The 22,876-nt window shown below is 43.1% G+C and overlaps 1 protein-coding gene across 1 annotated transcript; it reads right to left on the reverse strand.

Annotated features, from left to right (window-relative positions):
* Positions 1-758: 758 nt before the first annotated feature.
* On the reverse strand, positions 759-19,759 carry LOC131911168 (liver carboxylesterase 1-like). Its single transcript, XM_059263101.1, has 14 exons — positions 19,753-19,759; positions 19,252-19,456; positions 16,656-16,800; positions 13,768-13,901; positions 12,421-12,574; positions 9,548-9,652; positions 8,271-8,375; positions 6,377-6,415; positions 4,836-4,976; positions 3,317-3,397; positions 2,933-3,080; positions 2,367-2,498; positions 1,397-1,469; positions 759-1,103 (listed from the first exon to the last, which is right to left on the reverse strand). Exons 1-14 carry the CDS (start codon positions 19,757-19,759, stop codon positions 920-922), a joined length of 1,653 nt encoding a protein of 550 aa, XP_059119084.1. The 3' UTR covers positions 759-919.
* Between the last annotated feature and the right edge of the window lie 3,117 nt (positions 19,760-22,876).

Below are 22,876 nucleotides of genomic sequence, written 5' to 3' on the forward strand. Positions count from 1 at the left end.
TTCACTCTGATTACTATGGGATTTTGTTTCTATGTGGTCTGCAGTGTTTGGGTGTTTGCTTGTTGTATGTGTATGAGAGTTTGGCCTACATGTATGTCTGTGTACATGTACATGCCTGGTGTTCACAGGGGTCAGGAGAAGGCATTAGATCCCCTGGAACTGAAATTATAGATGGTTGTGAGCTACCATGTGGGTTCTGGAAATTGAACCCAGGTCCTCTGGAAGATCAACAAGTGCTTCTAATTGCTGGGTCATCTCTCCAATCCTTTTGAAATGTTTTGAAGCTGAACCCCTAGAGACAAGCTTTATCCAGTCATTCTATTGTCCCCAATCTTGATCACGGACACCTGTTAGACACTCGTGGAGAAGAGTCTGTGATGATTGTAATTTCCTCCTTGGGTCTGTGGTTCCTAGGAATTTTGTACCCTTGATGTAGCCCATGTCCAGCTTTTAGCACTTTTATAAACTCTAGAGTCTAGTCATTCTCCTAACTTTCAATAAAACATTTCCATCTGGAAAGGGAAGGTGAGCTAGTTAATATTCACACCTCCCTCCTCCAAAGTGCCTATCCACCTTTATATTTCAGGGCTACTATTCCTCCAGACACCCTTGTGGTGTTGCCTTCCTGGGGTGGTTTACATCCCTTTCCCTTTTTACTCTGTTCATCCTCCTCTGCCAGAGAAGGGTGTGTTCATTTGAAGCCAAAGACATAACACAGACACTGGTGTGGTCTCTAAAAGAACTCAAGTTTTCTGCAAATTAGGCCATGAGGTAAACATCCCATCTTTCTTACCTTCCCACACCCCATCACACACAGTTCTGAAGTCCCCATGGTAAGAAGCCTTTTCATCCACAAACACTGCATGGTCTAACACTGCCTTTGCCGCATTGGCCCCCAAAAGCTAGCTGGGCTTCCCACTCAGAGTTCAGTTTTTATTTCCTGGAAGAGCTTCTCTGCTGCCTCCTTGGTCCAGACTTTAGTCCAAAATGCCACTTCCTTATCTTTCAGGCCTTGGGCTGCCTGAGTGGTTACACCAATCTTCAGGTATCCTTCCTTCTGATTGTATTCCGGCCATGCAGGCAATGTCTTCCCATTAGGGTTCCTAGAATCAAAATCAGAGTTTCTCAGATCTGCTATGTGGTTCCCGTGTTTCTCTGAAAATTGGATGGATCCTGGGTATACTGTTGCCATGGGCTGTATGGCTCTGGAGAGGAGGAGCACTCCGTCTATTTGGACAGCCTGACCACTGTTAGAGAGGTCTCATTGTCAAAGTACTGTGGTCGTATGCTTAAGCCTTCATCCATTTAAACTGTAAAGTCCACCGCTTCCCCATGGGTGCCCCTGTCACATCCTACCTCTCCCGTGAACCCTGCCCAGCACTGCCACCAGTCTCACCCATTCCGAGCAAAATTGCCCCAGAACTTCATCACCATCTCGCTGATGTTGATCTCTTCACTTGAGGCACCCCCTGTGAGGGAGAGGACAAAGCCCTCCGTTGCTCATACTGGTCCAAAAGTCAGCTGCACTGCTGCCAGACCAGCCTTTGACACTGTGGATTCTCTACCCTCATTCCACATCAACTGAGTCAAAATCTGCATTTGAATAAACTACTGACCGATTTCACACTTTCAGCAGCATGCAGGTAGCCCATCAGTAAGCGAGCAACTTTTGTTTTCCATACCACATCTCCAGCTTTTCCCGTAGGATTGCTATTGGCACATGGGTCTTCCTTTAACTCTCTCTCTCTCTCTCTCTCTCTCTCTCTCTCTCTCTCTCTCTCTCTCTCTCTCTCTCTCACACACACACACACACACACACACACACACAAAAAAAAAAAAAAAAACTTTTATAGTCTGAAATATACTAGAAATGTGAACATCCTAATGAATAATCCAGCTTAGAGATACGGGTATGCCATGAGAGAGGTCATGAGTCACATGCAACTGAAGACATTTGTGAAAATACTCAAATAGTGCATTTTAGCTATGTCATAGCTAAAATATGTGAGTTTTAAATATATAGAGACATATTGATAAATACTTTATACTCAATTCAAGGTTAATGCCAATTCCAACCTTCTCCAACCCCTGTGAGTGAGAAACTACTGGCACTCTCATCCTCAGGCAATGCCCTGCATGTGAAGTTACACATCTGGATTCTAAGAAACTATGCTGGGGACACAAACACTGTCCTCTTTCATGCCCATTAGAGCAGGAAAGGCTAGCGACTGCTCAAGTTAGCTTGGCTCTATTTTGATGAACCATGAACCTAAGATCAAAGAGGAGAAACCCTCTCAAGGACACCCAAAGAAGACCAGAGTCCAAGCCTCCTATCTTAAGGCACATAACTAACAAGGAGCCATTACCTTTTGTAAATGGGGCACCAAATACTGAGAAGAGCTCATCCCCATGGTCTCCCATCACCATCCCAGGTTTCAGGTCCGATGAGAAGCTGGGATGATACTGAAATTCATACATGTAGACGGGGCCTCCAGCATCTGAGAAGACACAGATGTACACACTTGTACAATTCATGTTGAGGAACAAATCTGGATGGTATCAAGGTCCCCAGCACCAAAAGGAACTCATGACTGTTCTCTCAAACTCTCCAGCTTCCACCATCTATGTTAAACATGTGCTTAGCAGTGAGTCAACATGAGCTTCCTCATCCTCCTGTGTTACTGCCTCATCTCCTTACTGCTGCTTTCTAGAACCGCCTCCTAAATTAACTGCACGCAGTTGGGTCCTTTTCTCAGCGTGGTCTACTTACTAGCAGATAATACAACAGGACAATACCCACCCCCGACCATGCAGAACCAAGACTTAGGGCCAACTCTCAACAATGTCCATGTCTGTCCATGCTAGAAGATAAATGGGTCAGAAACTAATACTGATGTCAGTGACCCTCTGCAACCCAACCCCTGGGTCTCACCTCTGTGATGGCGAGCCACAATCACAGATGGCACAGCAAATAGCACATCTCCAATCAGGTCTACAAAGAGGTCTTTGTTTTTGACGGGGTCTTCTGCCCCTCCTAAGTACTCCTTAATGGCTGCTGGAACCACGTCCTCAGGAACATTCTGAAATGGATCAAGGAAGGAACCCCGGCCTTAAATGGTGAGTAATGTGGCTTCTTTGGCCAGTTTAGAAGTCTTTGTTGATCATGAACCTTGTTAACCCTTTTTAAAGGCATGAAAATGAGATAGAACCCCAAGTCTACATATATTTGTGATATTGGATTTTCTGTGCCATTGGATGAGCCCTCAGGCCCTCTGTGCTTCTCAGTCAATTCTCATCATCCCCATAAGTCTCTTACAAGATAGGGGCTAGACTTCCTCAGAAGAGATGTGGCTGTTGTCTGGTCCAGTTTGCCTGCAGAGAGTGGATATCCCATAATCTGTTGAAAAAAAATTATCAAGTTCCTGTGAGTCTTCAAGAATTAACAGAAAGAACACAACAGGAAAACCAATCAAATCAATTAAAAGCATGAAATTTCTTTGTTGGGTCTCAATGAGCATAGATCTCCCAAGGATTAGAAAAATATCAATGAAACAAAAGATCTTACATCTAGAAATTCAAGAAATACTAAGGTAGGGGTGTGTGTGTGTGTGTGTGTGTGTGTGTGTGTGTGTGTGTGTGTGTGTGTTTCGACATGTCAGTCTATGGGGTATACTTGTCCTCCAGTCAATTAGAGAAAATTTAAACAATGGTAGTGTATGCAGAAGCAGAGAACTCAGGGACAGAGGACAGAGAACACACACCCTTCAGACTCAGGCTGAAAGCAGAAACCAATATCAATCATAATGCTTATGTTCTTGGTGACTCTAAAATAGTTCTGCAGTGAGAACTGCAGAACTCTCAGCATGTGCTAGTTTTATCCAAACCTCTGCACTCAGAGACAGGACTGTAACATGGATAAGTAGCACAGCAGCCTAAGGCGTACCCTAGGATAAGCAGGACCCCCTACAATGCCTGCCTAAGACAGCTTGATGCTCTCGGGTGCAGTTCTCTAGAAAGCTTCAATTACCAACCGTTTCCCTGCTTGGGATATGAATCTCCTACTCAAAATCATTTCCTCAAAGACCTGAAAGCAATCTCTAAAAGCTAAAAACAATTCAAAATGTCTTTGAATAGCAATATTTGGGGAGATAAGTTTTGGCTAAGCTACCAGTCTCTGCAGAAAGATGTTTGCATTCCATGAGCACCTTCCTTCCCAACTCTGATTTCTATTGTGAAGAGGGGTTTGACAGTTCTCCTGAGGGTAATCATTGATTAACAAAGCCTGAGTGTAGCCACTTGGACTCACAACTGCAGTGCCCTCTTTGCACTCAGCCCATTCTGGAGTCATCTGTATCTTTTAGTGTCAGAGCTTTGGGTTCCAGTCATGCTGAATTGTTTAACGTACTACAGTCACATTACTGCATAAAGCCTATCCTATTGCGTTAACTAGCGTCTGGCTTAACTGTCCACTGAGGCACCTGAGACCATGTGTGGAGATCCACAAGATCTGGATCTCTATATGCAGACTGGAAGCAATTACGCCAGGCCCAGCTCTCCCGAACCTCCAGCTCCTTCTCTTTGTCTGGACATCCTTCTGAGAAAGACACAGTTATTATCTCTACGGGTCCATCCAGGATTCTTTAATAGGAAGCAGAGTAATTATGAGATACACGACAAGGGCTCCTAGGGCTGAACCCTCCAGGAGACACTGAGACCTCCTGGAGAAGATTTTAGTGGCAATGTCTACTCACGACAATGAATTCAGCTCTTCTGGACTCGGAAGCCTTGAATGACTTAGGGTGGGGTATGTCTGTGTGATGTCTGTACTTTCTTACCAGTGGAAGAAGCCAGCCAAACTCTTGCTTGTTGATCCCCACCATGTAGGGGACAGTGTTGAAATTCTTCTCGGCCAGAATCTCTTCTGGGGCCTTGGGCAGCAGCACTCCATCAATTGTCGTAGGCAGGAAAGGGCAGTTCTAGGGGAGAGAACAATGCAGTGTCTGTGATTACTTCTTCCCAGAGAATGCTTATGTCCCACCCTGCCTTTGTGAATGCAAAACCAGTACCCAGACTCCAGTGGCTACGAGCAATAGCCATAGTGACTTAGAGTCCTAACAAGGGGACTGAGATATGAGGGCAGAACTCCAACCAGGGCGCTAGCACTGATGATGTAGAGGAGTGCACAGGACATCTTGACTTAAAATATACTTGATATGTGAATAACTGAGGTTTATTTACACATAAATACGTATGTATACATATAGATACTACACACAGGTGGAGTTCTTACTCTTCGTAGAAGCGATGTCTTTGAAGTTGCAGTAAATATAAAATTAGCAAATATTGACTCACTGCTCCAAGGAGAATTCCAGAGTTAGAATGCTAGAACCCTAGGAGCCTCTGATCACAAAGTTTTCATCAGCCCTTATTTGTGTGGGGGTTCCTGTTTATAAACACATTATGCTGTTTAGGTTGATTATTACATGTAAATTTTATAAAATATGATGGCTAGAAATGGCTTAACATTTTCCTGACCTGAGTAACTTAACTGTAAATTCCTTTGGGCTTCAGTCTCACAAGCATGTTTTCCATTATGCTTTTGTAAAAAATTAATCATCACGAGCAGGGCAGAGTGGCCCATGCCTGAAATTCTAACACTCGGGAGCCTGAGGCAGGAGGATGGCTATGAGTTTGAAGTGAGCCTGAGCTACATGCTGAGTTCCAGGTTAGCCCAGTCTGGAGACTGAGACCTTATCTCCAAAAAGAAGTAAAGAAGTAAGGGAGGGGAAAGAAAGAAAAGCCAAGCCTTTAGAACAAAAGAAAAGGCAATCGGCTCCCACATTTGCAGACTTAGCCGACTTTCCATCCTGCTACAGCTTTATCCCACACTGCAGATGAGCACTTCTTTCCCACAGCAAGACAAGCAGATACACCTCCTTCCTCCATCTTTTGGATGTTCTGTGCTGTTAATTAATGCTCTCATCATCTGCCAATTTCATTTTTATCTTAAATCTGAACACACAACATGTTTTTTTTCCTGCACACACATCCCAACACTGATATGGAAGGTGCCATAGACAGTGGAAGGCTCTAATGTAGACTCCCTCCCCCCACCAACAGGGCCATTTTGGAAGAAGAAAATGTAAATGAGATTGGGACTCTAGCAGGGGATGTAGAGTTATTGATAGGGAGCACTGGAGTAGGAGCCAGGCAGGGCTTAACTCTGGTCCTCATGTCTTGTTACCCTGACAAATGAGTTTCCCTCTTAGGGCATCAGCAGTATTCACACAAGGAATCCACAGAGGAAAATTTTCCATTCGTAGTTCAACATAGAATAACACTAAAAATTGATAATTCAGAGGACAAAGGTCCTTACCTCTCTGAGGTCTTCAAGTAAATTGACCTTAAAAAGTTTCTGTGAAGATAGAAACAGAGATTTTGGTGAGAAGGTCTCCACATGTAAAAGCTGATTCTTTAACCGTCATCCCTAAGGTATCAGGTCCTCCCTCCTGGCTCCTCCTTATGTAGGTCCAGGGTAAGAGGACCCTACATAGAACTCTCTGAATATTTGCATGGGCTAGAATGAGAGAAGGTAGCATCAAGGGGGTAGATTCTCAGACTCAGAGCCAGGATTGCTGGAGCTCTGGGGAAGACACCCACTACCTATGCCGAGGCTATTCTTATCTTTTCTAGCTACCCGTTTCCCCTTGTAACAACACCTCAATTCTCCTTTAAGAAAAAAAAAAGGAAGAATAAAATGACTTTGGTAACATGGATATAATGGCTTCAAGGTGAGATAGAGCAGGAGGTAGAATGGTAGATTCTCAAAAGAGAATCATTTTGTCCCTCCCTCACCCTTCCCTACTCTCACTTTATAAGTTCAGACATCTGTGTGTGAGTTGAGTCACCATGTCCCTGAACCTAGAGACTAGTCCAAAGATGGATCCATACCACTGTCAATGCAACAGAATTCAAATCAAATGCTGGGACTAGACAGTTTCTAAGGACAAAAGATAGAAGTGTAGAGTGCTCTGTCTTTAACCTCCCAAGAAGATAAATGTGCTCCAGAAAGATGCCAATAAAGAACCATGGAAAGCTGTGGTGTAGGTTCTCAATAACATCTCTAGAGTGCCACATCCCAGGACATGAATCACTTGAAGATTCTGTTGTTCTTTCCTTTCTCTGTGTAAGGCCTCTTGTCCTGAGTGTTCTCTTACAATAATAAACCCTGACCCTAATATTTATGAAATAATTATTAGTGAAAAAAAAGGCCACAAATTTGAAGGAGAGTGGGGAAGTTTTAATGAGAGCATTTGGAAGGAGGAAAAAGAAAGGAGAGATTTTGTAGTTATATTATAACCTTCAAGATCAAATAAAATAACTATACTGGATGGATGGTGGATGGATGGATGGATGGATGAATGGATGGATGGATGGATGGATGGATAACAGATAAAGAAATAGTTGAGGGGGAAGCCTAACGTGGTGGCACGTACATTTAATCCCAGACTTGGGAGGCAGAGGCAGGCAGATCTCTGTGAGTTCAAGGCCAGCCTGGTCTACAGAGTGAGTTCTGGGACAGCCAGGACTACACAGAGAAACACTGTCTAGAAAAACAAAAACAGGAAAGAAAGGAAGAAAATAAGGAAGGAAGGAAGGAAGGAAGGAAGGAAGGAAGGAAGGAAGGAAGGAAGGAAGGAAGGAAAAAAAGAGGGTCTATTCCCAAAATTGGGACAGAATCTCATAAAATCTAAATAATTGAAACACTATTAGATTATTACTTAGAAAACATTTTAAGCAGCAAAGATAAATTGTGGCACCATTCTTTAAAAAATTGTGCTTAATAACCTCATTCTAAAATCCATAATAGTAATTATTTGTGGAATGAGGAAATTTAAATATTTTAAAATAGATATGAAACATTAATAGGATGACTAGTATTGCTTTAGGTTAGGTTATAGATTGTTATACGGTTGTAGTATTTTGTTTTGTTGAAGAGCTGAGGACTTTGCCCATGTTGTTCCAGTGCTGTGACATGGGTCCCATCCCCAGCCCTATTACACAGTTTTCATCCTGCTGCTTTTGGACTTTCTTATATTCATGATATTTCATAATATCACAGAATAATGGAATTCCGAGTTTGAATCAAAAGGCTTCTAATAAGTGAGAACTTTCCTAGCCAGACCACCCAAAGCAAGGTACAGCTAAATAGAGACAGTAAGTCCTGAGACAAGGACACAAGGTGGGGCTACTCAGATGAGCACACCTACCAACTTCCGAGTGGTCTCCAAGAGCTCATCCTCTGTCTTCTGGCGAAGGCAGTCAACCATGACAGCTGAGGTGGTGGTTTTGCACCCAGCAGCAATAGCAACTTGCTATGCAAAATCAAAAGTAACAGCAAAGGTAAAGATCAATGCCCCTTCTCTCCATCAATATAAACGGAAATGTTTGATACCATCCTCGATTTCTGAAGAAGGCAGAGAATACTCGAAAATTCTCTAGACCAACAGGCATCTGACAGAGGTTTGCTTCTGTTTTTAATTGAAATGATGGCATTATATCTCTATCTATGTTACCTGAACTTTAAAAATGGGCACATTGTCAAAGCAGCAGACTTAAGGCAAGCTGTGTTCCGGGCAACGAAGAGCAAAGAATCTTAAATTTTACTGTCTGCTTCACAACAGCCTCCTCCACTCTGGCCATTTGCTTTCAATTTTTCTACCAATAGATGAAGGTGATTATTGCACCTGTCACATAAGGAGAGCTAGTGCCTGCGATATAGTAAAGGGAGATTTTGTATCTCTATACATCATAACTTATAGGAAGCTTAGACAGCACAAATTACAGGAAGATACATCTAAAGTTAGAGAAAATGTTTAGGTCCAGCCCTGCAGGCTTTCCTGCTCAGGTGTTCTCACTTCTGGGATTCCTTGAGTACTTTTATTTTTCATACAATATATTCTATTCCAATTCTGATTTCCCCTCCCCCGACTCCTCCCAGATCCTCCTACCTCTGCACCCACCCAAATCCACACTCTTTCTTGCTTTCTCTCATTATAATATACAACAACATATCTCATATTAATAATAATAATTAATAATAATTATAACAAATAGGAAAAAAAGCTCAAAGAAAAAGCACAAGAAACAAACATACAGATACAAGGGCACACATATTCATAAACAGAAATCCCATAGAAACACAAAACTGGAAACCAGATACCCAGACCAAGCATTATAAGACACACACAAATAAATAAATAAATAAATAAATAGATAAATAATAAACCTCCAAAAATGTCACTGTTTCATTTCCTGTTGGCCATCTATGGGGCCTGCCCTCAATAGTAGGTTGCATATTCAGTGAGATTCCATCAGAGAACACTGTTTTTCCTTTGTGAGCAGTGCCTTTTGGGGCTTGTGTCCACTTCCTCTGTCTGCACTGGGACCCCATCTGGTTTAGACCTGACTCTCTAGGCAAGAAAGACTTCAAGGACTCCAGAAGAGCAGAAGAAAGGACATGAGAGCTGTTCAAGATAGGTCTTACCTCAGCCACAGGTTTGACATCTTCCCTGACCATACCCGGGGTGAGGGCCACACCACTTTCAGAAATGGCCCTGTGGAAGAGGTTCTTGGCCAGAGGAGACAACACCTGACAGAAAGAAATAGAGATTATATTCACAGGAGAGGTCAGTGGCTCACTTGCCCTTTAAGTCTCTATCTGCATCTTGGCCCTGGCTGTTCAGCTAGGGACTTTGGTACTCTATAGACACAATTATGTATCCCAGCATGCATCTCAGGCTCGCTGTAGAGCCAAATTTCCTAAGAGAGCCTCACTGGTGTAGAACCAGAGTTTGGAGTAAGAAGCAGAATAGGAAGTATGTGTTAAGTACTCGATCATAACACCAAAACTATTGGAAAGAGAGTTAGCAATCCCTGACCTCAAATTCCATTTCAGCACTTCTATTACTTGGAATTAACTCTATGAAAATGTATTTTGAACCAAAAAAAAAATCAGAACTAAAGTTGTAGCTCATACACCTTAAGTTCTGGGTTTGAACCAAAGTAGAGAAAGGGAAAGAAAAGAAAAAAAATATGATAATGGAGCAGTAAAAGAAACATCTAAGACTCCTTGTGATATCTACAACATGAAATTTGCTTTTTTGGTTCTTTAAGAATTTCATACAATGAGTTTTGATCATATTCACTTCCCCTCCCCCAGTTCCTCAGTAGCCCACCCCTTTTCCCTACCTGCCCAACTTTGTTTCCTTGTTTTTTTAAACCCATAAAGTCTATATAATTTTAAGGGTTCAGCCATCCACTGGAGCTTATTCTATCTACCAGAAAATAGCCCCTTAAAGCAGTGGTTCTCAACCTTCCTAATGCTGCAGCCCTTTAATACAGTTCCTCGTGTTGTAGTGATCCCCAACCATAAAATTATTTCAGTTGCTACTTCATAACTGTCATTCTGTTACTGTTACGAAACATAATGCAAATATCTGTGTTTTCTGATGGTCTTAGGCAATCCCTATGAAAGGGTCATTCAACCCTCAAAGGGATCACAACCCACAGGTTGAGAACTGCTACCTTAAGGAAACCCTTAACCCTTCTCGTCACCACAACTGACAGCTGTTACCATCAATTGCCAGTAGCTCCTCCGATAGGGGTGAAACTCCATGCTATCCTCCCCTCTGCATGCTGAACTTTGTCTGCCTTGAGCTTTCACAGGCCTGATGCATGTTGTCACAGCTACTGTGAGTTAATGTGTGCAACTGCCCTGGTGTGCCATCCCTGTTACAGTCATCCCTGTGTTGTGGTCATCCACCACCTCTGGCTCATACAATCCTCCCACCTCTTCTTCTGCAATGATCAGTGAGTCTCGGGAGGAGGATGTGATATAGACCGCTCATTTAGGGCAGCTGCGCGTTCTGCAGTCTCTTATTCTCTGCACCTTGACAAGTTGCAAGTCTCTGCATTAACCACCATCTACTGAAAAAAAAATATGCTTCTCTGATGAGGTTTGAGAGATACACTAACCTCTAGATATAATAATAAGTTCTTACAGGTTGCTTAAGTATTATGTTCATTTAGTAAGATAACAGTAGTACACTCGCCCCTAAGGCCTATGACTTATCCAGCTGAAGATTCTTGCTACAAAATGGTGCCAGGATAACTCAGTATTTCATCATTAGGGATTGGGTATGTAGAATAATTTCATCCCAACCATGGAATACCATTCAATTATAAAAGGTGAGAAATATTTACACTGTATTATAATATTAAAAGGAAGTGGTTAAAAATTATAGATAGATGACAAAGACAGCCTACATGGGGAGGTAAAGATAGAAACAGGTAGAGCTAGACATGATGGCACTCACTGTTAATCCCAGCATTCAGGAAGCAGAGGCAGGAAGCTCTCTGTGAGTTCAGGACCAGCCTGATCTACATAGCAAGTTCCAGGCCAGCTGGGACTATATAGTGAGGATTTGTCTCAAAAGATACAAGGTAAGAGAGAGATAGGTGGAGACAGAGAGGAAGTAAGAGGCATAAAATTTGGAAAAACTAAAAATTATTTGTCAGAACTTCCACACTGACAATGCGTGGGGGATGAGACACTGGACGACTTTACTTTTTTAGGCTTATCTGAAATTTAACATTTACTATGCCTTAAAAAACACATTAAAATGTTTTTGTAATTGTCAAACCACGGAAAAAATATGTGTTTGAATGATGAGGTAGTAGGAATAATCCTCTGCTCATCCCTGGGGCAGCCGAAGAGTTCCTTGCAGCTCCAAACACCTTCTGTGTCCTCAGTGTCCACAATAGCACGTCACTGTCTCCCTGGACTGTGTCTGTGTCCCACATTCTCTGCTCTGCTCTCCACTTCTCACTTCTCTCATTCTTCCTCTCATCGACCTTTGTCAACCCCTCATTCCTCTCATTCAGCTGTTCTTCCTCTTAAGGATAGAAAATCCTTCCCACAACCGCAGAAGAAACCTGTGCCTGTTACCAAGTCCCCCAACATGTAGATCTATCTTGTAGCCACTGAATAACATCTTTCTATCTCATGTTTTTGCTTCTTCCTCTTTGTATTCTATCTACCCTTAGTTCCCAAGAATGGTAAAGTGAGTCCTAATGCTAAGTTATTAGCAAGGAAGAAAAGACTTTATATGAAAAGATATGTATGTCACTAGCACAGACAGTTTTGGATATTACTATGGCTCCAGTACATAAAGCTGAGTTCTGAGCTTTCTGAGAGCAAAGAAAATCTGATCCTTTGCTCAACACTATCTGATATTATACAATAAGCAAATTGAACCCTGAGGGCAAAGTGCTATGGCGGAACTGACTAGCCTCCAAGAGATCCTATTAGTGGCCACATAAAGCCTGGGCATGAGGCCTGGTGCTGGGGACACTTACAAGAACAGAGACACTTTCACCTCCTGCTGACTCTCCAAAGATGGTCACAGAGCCTGGATCTCCTCCAAAGTTAACAATATTGTCCTGGACCCAGCGTAGTGCAGCCACCTGGTCCAAATGACCCCAGTTCCCGGGGCTGTGTTCATCTCCTGTGCTGCAAGATAATAGGGTGCAAGTATGGACAGATATGATACAGCAGGTTCTAAGGACCACAGCTTGACTGATGTGAGCTTTCTGGAAAAGGCTGGCTCTGCATCCCTGATACAGGGACATCTGCCCCTCATCCTTCACAGCATTGTTCTAGGTGAGGCTTTCTTCTCTCAGGAAGTGTGTGCTGAGACATCATCATGTATGCAAGAGTAGCCTAAGACCTAGAGCACAACTGAGACCTAAACAAAAATTCTCAGCCAGTCAGCTCACTCTGAAAATCAGAATCAGATGAAAAGGGAGCATAATGCCATCTAGTGGGAACATGAAAATGAGCAGAGAAGGAGCTAGAAGGAGGCCTAGAGGACAGAATTTAAGATTTCATGACCATGGAGGGATCCTTTGAGGCACTGGCATTTAATAGAGACTTAAATAGAATGAACATACCTATCTCGGAAATTATCAAAGGAAGGAAATAGAGCTAAGTGCAAGGCCTCAGGGCCATGGAAACAAAGCTGTGTATGAAGCTAGTGTGTAATGTGGGAAGAGTGTCAACTGTGAGCCTTGGCTAGGGCTTGCATGTCCTTGTACACCTAGACCAAGTGGGGGCCTTCTCCAGTGACGAGACATAACTCACTCTGACACATGTGTAATCTAAGCATGATATTATCAATGTCATAATAAATAATCGTTAAGGTATTTATCCAGGTCAAAGACATAGGGCAGAGTTGAGCAAAGGGCTCCATGAGAGATTATATCACTAGAGCTGGGCCCTTTGAATTGGCAGCTATTATGGCTTAGATGTGGTTTGTGTCACCAAGGCTTACTGCTCCCCAATGTGGCAAGAATATACAGTGACAGATCCTGTAAAATACTAGGCCCAATGGAAGGTGATTAGGTCATCAGGTGCCACACTTAGAAGGTATCTGTGAGAAAGCTCTTATAGTAAGAACAAGGCTCCTTTTTTTGGTTTCCTATATCACCATGAGATGTAGCTAGGTGTGGAGGCTGAAGACTCCATGTTGATGTATTGGCAATGTGGCAGTGCTGATAAAGGGTCTCACCAGATATCACCATGAGGCCACTTGATCTTGGACTTCAACTCTCCAGAAAAAGAACTAAATTCACTTTTTGTTATTTTGTACAATCAATACACAACTGACTATTATGGGAGCTAATGTGCAGTCTCCGGTGACCTACCTGAAGAATCCCCAGATGCCCAGGCGGTACTGAATGGCCACCACTATCACGTTTCCATGGGCAGAGAGGGCCAGTCCATTGTAAGTTGATGCCCCACCCACCACCAGAGAACCTCCATGAATCCACACCATCACCTGCAGGACACAGCAGCAAGGCTCATAAGAAGCAGAACTGTGAAGAACATTAGAAACTATCAGTTTTGGTTGTCTTTTCCTCACCCTGACTCAAGGAGACCAATGCCCAAAGTCTATCAGTACCCAGCAAGGGTACAAAAGGCATCTTCTTCCATCTCCCCTCATCAGTCCTCAGCCCACCATCCAACTTTGTGTCTCCTGGAAGAACATGCCTTTCATTCTTACCCTGAGATGCTCTTCACATTGATAACTTAGTTGCAGGCACAGGAAGGACCAATGATGTGCTGTTTTCCCCAATACTCATTCCTGGACTCCTCATCTACCTGAATTTATGTTCCATATCAGTTAACTCTGTAGTGGTGGGTTAAACTTTCTTTTGTATGGTGACTACCTCAAGACCTATGTATTCCCTCTAGGACAGCTTGAATGAGAATGGTTCCCATAGGCTCATATATTTGAATGTTTGGTCCCTGGTTGGTGGAACTGCTTTGGAAGGATTAGGAGGTGTGGCCTTGTTGGAGTGCATGGGTTTTGAGGTTTCAAAGATCCATACCAGACCCAGTAGCTCACTCTTACTCCCTGCTGCCATGAGAGTGTTTAAATAATATTATAAAATTGCCAATAAAGAATAACTTACAATTTGTGCCATATACCAAGAACTGGCCTCCAAGCATTAGAAATAACTTTTTTATACATTCTCAGTGTCATTCACTCCCAGGACTCTTCAACCTGAGAACATTGTAACCCTACTTTATGTTATAATTGTCTTGATTATTCTTTTCTTTTAATACTGTTGTTGGCATTCAATGGTAATAAACTCACACTATCTTCCTTTTAATACATTCAACCTTTAGTTTATATTTTAAAATGTTCTTTTGTGTCCTGTCATATTCTCAATATATAACCATCAAGACATTTGTTCCTCTTGTTTCAACAATACTCTAAAGAGTAAACTACATAACACAGAAATCACATCAATAACTCAGAGCAGTTGTGCCGTGGTTTCAATGGCTCTTACCCTTTCTGGGACCGCTTGTTGGTGTAGTCATGTTACTTGTTTAGGCTTGGTATTTTTAACCATGTAAAATTTGTGTCTTCTAGGATATGATAATTTTAAATTATATCCCTAATGATTCAGGGATTCTAGCCAACTTCTACTACAGGAAATTCAAAGTCTCCACTCCAGTGGGTAAAGTAGAGAAAGAGTTTGTGATCTGTCTTAGGTGGGAACTATACCTCTCAAAGGCATAGGAAAGGTTTTACAAGACAGATTATCATCTTTAAGTCATCCCAAAAAGTGTTTTAGGGACCACAGCTGTCATGGAGAATTGAAATGGGAGAATAGAATAGAGAGGGGAACTCCAGAGGCATCAAGATTGATAAATAAGAGAGATCAATGACAAAGAAAAACTGGAAACCTCTTTGACCACAAGCTACCTAGAACAAATCAGCATGTATGGAAGACAGGCCCAGTGATCTAGTGATCTTCAAATGCTGACAAAGCCAGGCTGTGAATAACTGTGTAAGTGACTTATGAAAGAGAGACTCTGGTGACCTCTGAGCCTCAGACCCCTTCCAGCTCTCCATCTCACTTCATTCTTAGCAGTACTTTTCTTTCTTAATAAACTGTCTCTATTTCCATCATGATTCATGTGTCCCTGATCCACTCCTTTCTTCCAGAAAATAAGAACCTACATGTCTTGGTAAGAGCACTCTGGACTCTAATCCACATCTATAATATTAAAAGGCAAGGCTGTATGAGAATGACCCATGATCTTCCTCTTTGTGACTCTAAATCTGGCGTATATGGGTACCCTGAGTGCACAACAGAAGATGAATACATGGATGAGTGAGCTCTGTCCTCATTTCCTTGTGGTTTCAATGCACATGCAGAACAAAACAGGAATTCTAAGATCACAACCTCCCCCTTCACTCCTCAGCTAAAAGCCAGGGCAACTCAGGGAGGTCATGATACCCTGACCTCTTCCACCCATGAGTCATTTTCTGTTCTAGCAGCCTCTTCACCTTCAGCCTCCAACTAATAGCCAGCCCTATTTCTGGCCCTTCATTTATTTGGAAAATTCTAACTCACTGGGTCACCAGCCTGTGATGAGATGAGGAGGGAAATGAGCTACAAATAAGACCCAAATGCTTGGCCACTGTACTGCTAACACTGCCTCACTCTGCATCCTCCACACTGCCATTGGACAGTAAAAGGTTTTAGATGTGATAGCTGTGTGTTGTGGAACAGCCTCATGTAATTCGTAGCTCATGACCAAGACACTGGTTTGAAGATCAGAAAACCCAATCTCTTATCCTTTATCACTAATGGTTGACATCCTTTTCCTCAGTCACTGCCCCAGTTTCTCTGTCTGTAAAATAAAAAGTTCATCGTGTTTCTCTAAGATTCTTTGCAGCTTTAATTTGCTGCAAATTGTACCTTGGCTGCGCTGGGGATCATATTCTCTCTCTAGTACTAAGACCAGTCACTGTCCTTCTGTTTGCATGAGAACTTGGAAGAGCAAGGTGTGCACCCCAGATGCACTGCAATCTCTACCACAGTCTGGCTGACATCACTGGGATAGCATGAGGGAAGGAATGCTTGCACCCCCAATAGTTACAGAATGCTCCGAATCTCCAAACTAGTCCTGGCCCATGGAGCCCCCATCCCCAGTTTCCTTCATCCTCCTCCAGTTGCACAGAAAAGCCAAATGCTGGAAATCACAGGTCCAGATCAGTGGTCCCCATGCTTACCGGCAGCCTCGAACTCTTTGTCAAGTCGGCAGGGGTGTAAATATTCAGGTAGAGACAGTCTTCAGAAAATGTGAGGGGAATGCTCTCCTTTCTGTTGGTGAAGAGGTCAGAGAGCATTTTCCCTAGCACAGCATCTTGGGAGCACCTGAGAGGGAGAGAGAACATCTGAGGTTCCACCAGACAGGTACTAGGCATATCACCTGAGGCTCAGCTTTGCCCCGTGAAGCTTGAGCCTGGAAATGAGATTGATATGAAAGAGTAAGAGGGTCTTTGTGGTTCCTGAGGAACCACTGGATTCTGTAGAGTCTCCTAAATCTGCAGAGGATGAAGACCTGGCATCATTACTCCTCCCGGAGTGTTTGGCCTGCCTTAGTCAACGAAAGGAGATGCTCATGCACTGACTTGTCCTGGGAGATGGCACTCCCTGCCCTATCCAACGGCTTTTCTTCTGCTAGGTATTTTTTATAGACTAGAGGGTGGCCTACTTCTCTACCACACAAGCATGATCTAGTTCTTGAGAGACTTCATCAACCAGGAGGACTACCTCCAATGACTGACAGCCCATGGTAGGTCAGGGGTCCTATCTCTGTTAGATAAAGAGTTGCATTCTAAGTCCTGCCTCAGAGACTAATGTGCTAGGTGACAATGGGTGAATTTCTTTCCTGGTCTGGTCCCTAATCTTCCAGGTGCAGGTGAGAAGAGTGTTGTCTCTTGGGGTCTTGCAGCCCTGGCCTGCTAAGGTTCTTATTATCCACCTGCCCCAGTAATCATTGGTGACTTCCCTGATGAGAGGACTTGGCGATTATTCCCAGATGTAACTATTAATGAGAACTGAGTTCTCCTAGTGGGATTAAATTGGTATTGGTTTAAAGTCCCTTATGCCGTAACTCACTTAAGCCCCAGATTAGCCACACGCGTGTTCTTTTATATCCTCAGTTTATAAATGAGAAAAGTAGGGCATAGGTTGATTAGAGAAACTGCCCAAGGTACCGTGAGCAGGAGGACAACATATCGTTTACATCTCAGGTGCAGTATAATCAACGTCCCCTGATCCCAGTGGATGCTAAGGGAAGCATGTGCTCCTTAGTATAAAAGGAGAAACTGAGGCTCTCTGACACCAGAATCAAGTGTTTATCTCTGATACACAGATGTCAAGTGGCAGAATCTGAGATACTAGAGAGAAATTTCTGGTTTCCATCTTAGAGAATGTGCCCTATGTCAACAATAGCAAGGGGAATAATATTCATAACAGATTTTAATTTTAAAATATTAAAGAGGAAAGGAGTTAAACATCACCAATAATTTAAACAAACATAACCCAAAGATCTGACGCTATAAATTATTACTGTGATTTTATACTAGTATTTTCCTTATTCAGTAACCACAAAACAAGCTTCCTTGATTAAGTCCAAGCATTGGCAAGCATCTGCTAAATAAGGACTTTTTCATATATCAATGAAAGAAGTATGTATATTTAGAATATTTATGAAGGGGAATTAAGCCAAAAGCATATATTATTTGACTCAGTAATGTCATTTCTGGGACTAAAATATTCATGAAAGTGTGTAATTATGTGGCTAAAACGTACCCACAATATTCTTATTCATTTTGTCAAGAATATAAAAAACAACTCAATGACACCCAAAAAGGAACTGAGTAAATAAACTGTATTTCAATAGCAAAATTAAGGCAGCTTCTTAACATCAGGCTGTGATAATGATGAGGATACTGATGATAATCTTATAAATGAGTGAAGAATCAGGCACAGTGCCTCTGTCTATGATCAGGGAGAAAGTATACACAGATACAGGACGAGAAAGCACAGCTGAAAAGTTCCTGCAGTTCTGTCTGGGTGACGACATGGTGTGGGATTTGAGTTTTCCTGTCTCCATTCCTGGATTGCCCAACAATGTTTTGCAAACTGTTTGCTTTATACTTACAATCAGGAAACGAAAAGAATAAGTGTTACTTTAAAAGGAAAGAAAGGTTAGAAGACCAAAAGAAGTGGGGTTCTGGAAACCTTCAAAGGACCTGAGAAGATGGATGGTGTCTGATCTGACTTTGGCAGGTGCCCAGGCTTCCTGGGATATCCAGCTTTCTTCACTCAAGGGCCACAGTGTCTAAGAAACACCGAGCACCAGTCAGCTTGTGACTAAGTAGCGAGACTGAATTTACAGTGACCCCCCATTATCCCTCGCCCACATATATTCTAACCAACCCACACCCCCACCATTTAAGGCAGAACAGGTGGAATCTTGCTTTTCGACTTTTTATCTCCTCAAAGCACTTAGCATTTTCTCTAACTCATTTCTTAGTTTACTCATTGTCTCTTGAGAGCAAGTATCTTGAAGATCATTTTTTACTTTGCTCATGGATTCATACTCCCAGGGCATGCCGGACTCACAAGACAGGCTAAACAAATGCATGGTGAACAAGGCTCTAAAAAGCTGTGACAATTCTGGACTGTTTTAATTTCTGCAGTGTTCTTAAGGACTCCAGACAAGACCTAGTTGATCACAGAACTGCCTGACTCCTTTCTGCATCACTAGACAGATGTCCCTGTGGAACGAGACCCAGGCCCACCCCAGCGGCTTACATAGGAGGGTAGGAGGTGGCGTTCTTCACGAAGTTCCAGGGCTCTGCAGGCTGTGGAGGAGCAAACCTCAGGGATCCAAGAGGAGGCTTGGCAAAGGGGACTCCCAGGAAGACAGCCACAGGCTGTGCGAATCCTTCTAAGCTGACATACTTCCCCAGGACTTTGCCATGAACAGTGTCCACCATGGGTGGTGAGGACAGATGCCCTGGCAGACAGGGAGAAGAAAAAGAACACATCAGAATGGCAAGACCAGACCTGGGTTCCAGAAGTTATCCCATTATCTATGCATGTGACCTTGAACAAGTCACCTCAACTCTCTAGGCCATGGTTTCTTCTCACATAAAAAATGAAGAAAATAATTCTTCATAACTCATAAGAATGATGGAATGAATAAATTGGAGTTGGAGGTATAAAAGTATCCAAGCCAAGAGGTTGTAAACAGAGAACTTCTAATGAACGTGACCTTCAGTTTCTCTCTCAAAAGCCACTGGAAGCATTTACCTGTCATGGACCCGGTGTGGGCTGGGTGAGTGGGTGAACAGGAAGTATGTCCCCTTGTCTCGAATGGAGGAATGGCCCAGTAGAAGGAGGGCCACAGACACACTTGACCTGACTCTGGAGTGAAAGAGGTTTCATCCTGGGAGAGGACAGGAAGGGCTATAGGAGAGTCTGACGGAGTGAGGCTTTCTAACTGGTGTGATCATGGAAGAACTGGATTTACAGATGGGGAGGGGGGAATAAGGCAAGATTGGAAGAGAGTATATGAAACAGAGAAAAGAGACTATGAGAAGACCCAGGGAGGCCAGAGCACAAGGCCCAGGTGGGAATAGCAAGTGACGACCAAGTGGAGTCCACAAGGAGAGGAAGATGGCCCTGGGTGAGCAGGTGGAGTCTAGCATGAGGATTGGAGGTAATTTTGTGGACAATAAGCTGTAGTAAGTGTGCTGGAGGACAAAATAGATAATCCTGGAACTTTCCTCTCCTGGCTCTGAGCTGGGCCATGCAGAGAGTAGAGACTGGCTTCTGTGTACTCATCAACTAGATTCTCTAAGAGAAAACAATGTTTCTCTACTACCATGCTTCTACCTGTGGGGATATTGACTCAACCTGTCCTCTTTCAAGACTCCAGTATGGTCACTCCCGACCGGTCCTTGTCTGGCTTCAGTAATCTGTGTATCAGGGTATCCTTCACAGGGAATGATATCCTGACTCCTGCCCTCCCAGTTGCTGTAGAGACAGGTAGATTGTCAACATCTCTCCCGAAATGTGTAGCCAGAGATGAAAACAACAATCTAGATTTGACCGAAGAGAATAGCCCAAGTATTAGAAATGCTTTATGGGAAAAGTTTTAAAAATAACATCTGAACTTCAAATTCTCTTGTTCACTCTGGGCTTTTCTTGAGTAATTACTTTATAATTAGTAATAATTTATAGTAATGAATTACATTCTTGATGAAGAAAATATTGTGTGATGTATGAACTGGTGGCAGATGTTGAATAAATGGTTTACTATAAATTGAGAGTAAAAAAATAAATAAAATAAATATAAATAAAAACAGTATCCAAGTCTCATTGTGCCAATGTTCAGTTTCATGCTGTGGACATTCAGGTTGTCTTTTATGGTGGCTGCTAATTATTACAAATATCACTGTTATGAACTTTCAGGAAGACATGTCCAGATATTCTCCAATTTATGGTGTTCTGACTTACAATGTTTTTAATCTAAGACAGAGAATATAGCCCCACCATAAGTCTAAGAACATAATCATTAATACTAGAAACTCTAAAAGTGAAGTGACAAACCCATACGCCTGCTCCCTGGGTTGTCACCCACAGCACTGGATGTCTATGGTCAGCAGCCTTGCAGGTTGCCTTTGCTCCTGGTGAATTCCATGGGGAATAAATTCCATGAGGAGGGGCAAAGAAAAGGACATGACAGTTGCCACTTATATAATAGGGAATGTACACCGGTTCACATTTCAGGAACTTGCTGGGTGCCCGATGTGTATTCCAGTCCCTTAGATAGTTCCTCACAAAGGATGTGTACAGATGCCTTGCTGGGTGCCCACTAATATGCCCACTTAGCTGTTAAACCAGTGGGATTTGAAAGCAGCCTGTAGGGAGGCTCCTAAAGATGAAAACAGGTTGGCATTGCCAGAGTAACATCCCATTCTGAATTTGGGTCCTTCCTAGCTGTGCCTTGCACTCAACTTGCAGCCTCTCATGGTGCCATGTGTCCAGAAAGAAGATAAAATCCAGAAGAGGCTTAAGCTGCCAAGCCTCTGATAACTCACCACTGGGCCAAAGTCTGGAATCAGAGATGTGCCTGAATGTGATTTTCAGGTGACCTTAGGCAAGTGTACGTCCCCAGGAGCCTCAGCTTCTCCCTCTATGTAATGGCATGGCCCCTCATCACACACCTCTGCTGACCATGGATTCTGTTTTCCTCTCTCCTGCTGTAGCTTGAAGGAACCGCATTCCCTGTGTTCAGCAGTTACAGAGTCCATACTCCAGACAACAACTTTATTTGGGTCTCATAGCCTGGACCATCCCTAAACTGTCTTGATCACCCAAAATTTGACACCAGAAAATTGGGGAAAGCCCGTGTGCCCCCAAAGTCTTCTGAGATAACTTCACATAGCCCTCCCAACACACCGGTTTCCTCTGCCTTCCCCTTCCTCTCAGGAGGAACACAATAAAGGCCATTGTCCAGAGTCGCATCACCCCATACCTCCTGGACGACCTGATAGCGACTGGCAATACTCATGTCCTGTGTGCATAGCCTCCTCCAGCCTGTCCTAAGTGTTCCTAATAAGCACCAGCTTTCTCCTCACTACAGCCTGATAAAATAAGTATTATCACTATCCCTATTTTAGAGACAGGGTGACCCAGACACAGAAAAATAAATGCCTGACTAAAAGATACACAGCTAAAAGCCTGAGCTGGATATAGACCCACATTCCAGCTACTGGTTGATACTTTAATATCTTGCTAAAAAATTTGAGATCTATTTTAGATAGTTCATGATCTACCTAGAAATAGTCTAAGAATCAAGAGGGAAATAATCTGATCTCTTTTAATCCCCCTGTGTAAAGCCTGCTGTCAGCACACTGGCTTCCTGAACCTGATGCCTGCTGCAGGGTCTCAGGGACTTTATGGTCTTCTGTATTATCTTTCATGGCCAAGGCTCGTTGGACATGAGTGCCCCAAATTCAAGTCCAAGTTTGGAGGATAAACAGTGCTACAGAACCAACCCATCATCCCTTGCAGTTCTGCATACCTCTTCCCTGCAACAGGGCTTCTGCGTATTTGTATTTCAGGGCACTCACCATAAGCCATGCAAAGAGGAAAAAAGGCCAAGACCAGAGCGTAGAACCACATCGTGGAATGGCAACAGTTCTTCCGGCTCTGACTTCTCTACGCTCCTCTTAAAGGATGCGCTGTCCCTGCCCCAAACCTCAATCTCCACCCTGCACAGGCAGAACAGCTACATCATCTAACGGAGCAGAAACACCTCCCTCTGCCAAAGAGTTTCCCAGAAGTCCTTTAGGACCACCCAGCCATGTCTACCATCTTTCATTTGAGCAGTCTGACAAGTAGCAGATGAACATAAACATATCTAACT

The sequence above is a fragment of the Peromyscus eremicus genome, chromosome 5 (genome assembly GCF_949786415.1).
Source record: "Peromyscus eremicus chromosome 5, PerEre_H2_v1, whole genome shotgun sequence".
Taxonomy (NCBI): Eukaryota; Metazoa; Chordata; class Mammalia; order Rodentia; family Cricetidae; genus Peromyscus; species Peromyscus eremicus.

Bases quoted from the DNA above. Each gene is read 5' to 3' on its own strand.
- LOC131911168 (XM_059263101.1), bottom strand. The intron at 13,902-16,655 runs GTAAGCATGGGG...TGTGTCCTGCAG, and splicing joins CAAAGAGTTCGAGGCTGCCG to GTGATGGTGTGGATTCATGG. The intron at 1,470-2,366 runs GTAATGGCTCCT...TCTCCCTCACAG, and splicing joins TGGTGCCCCATTTACAAAAG to GGGGTGCCTCAAGTGAAGAG.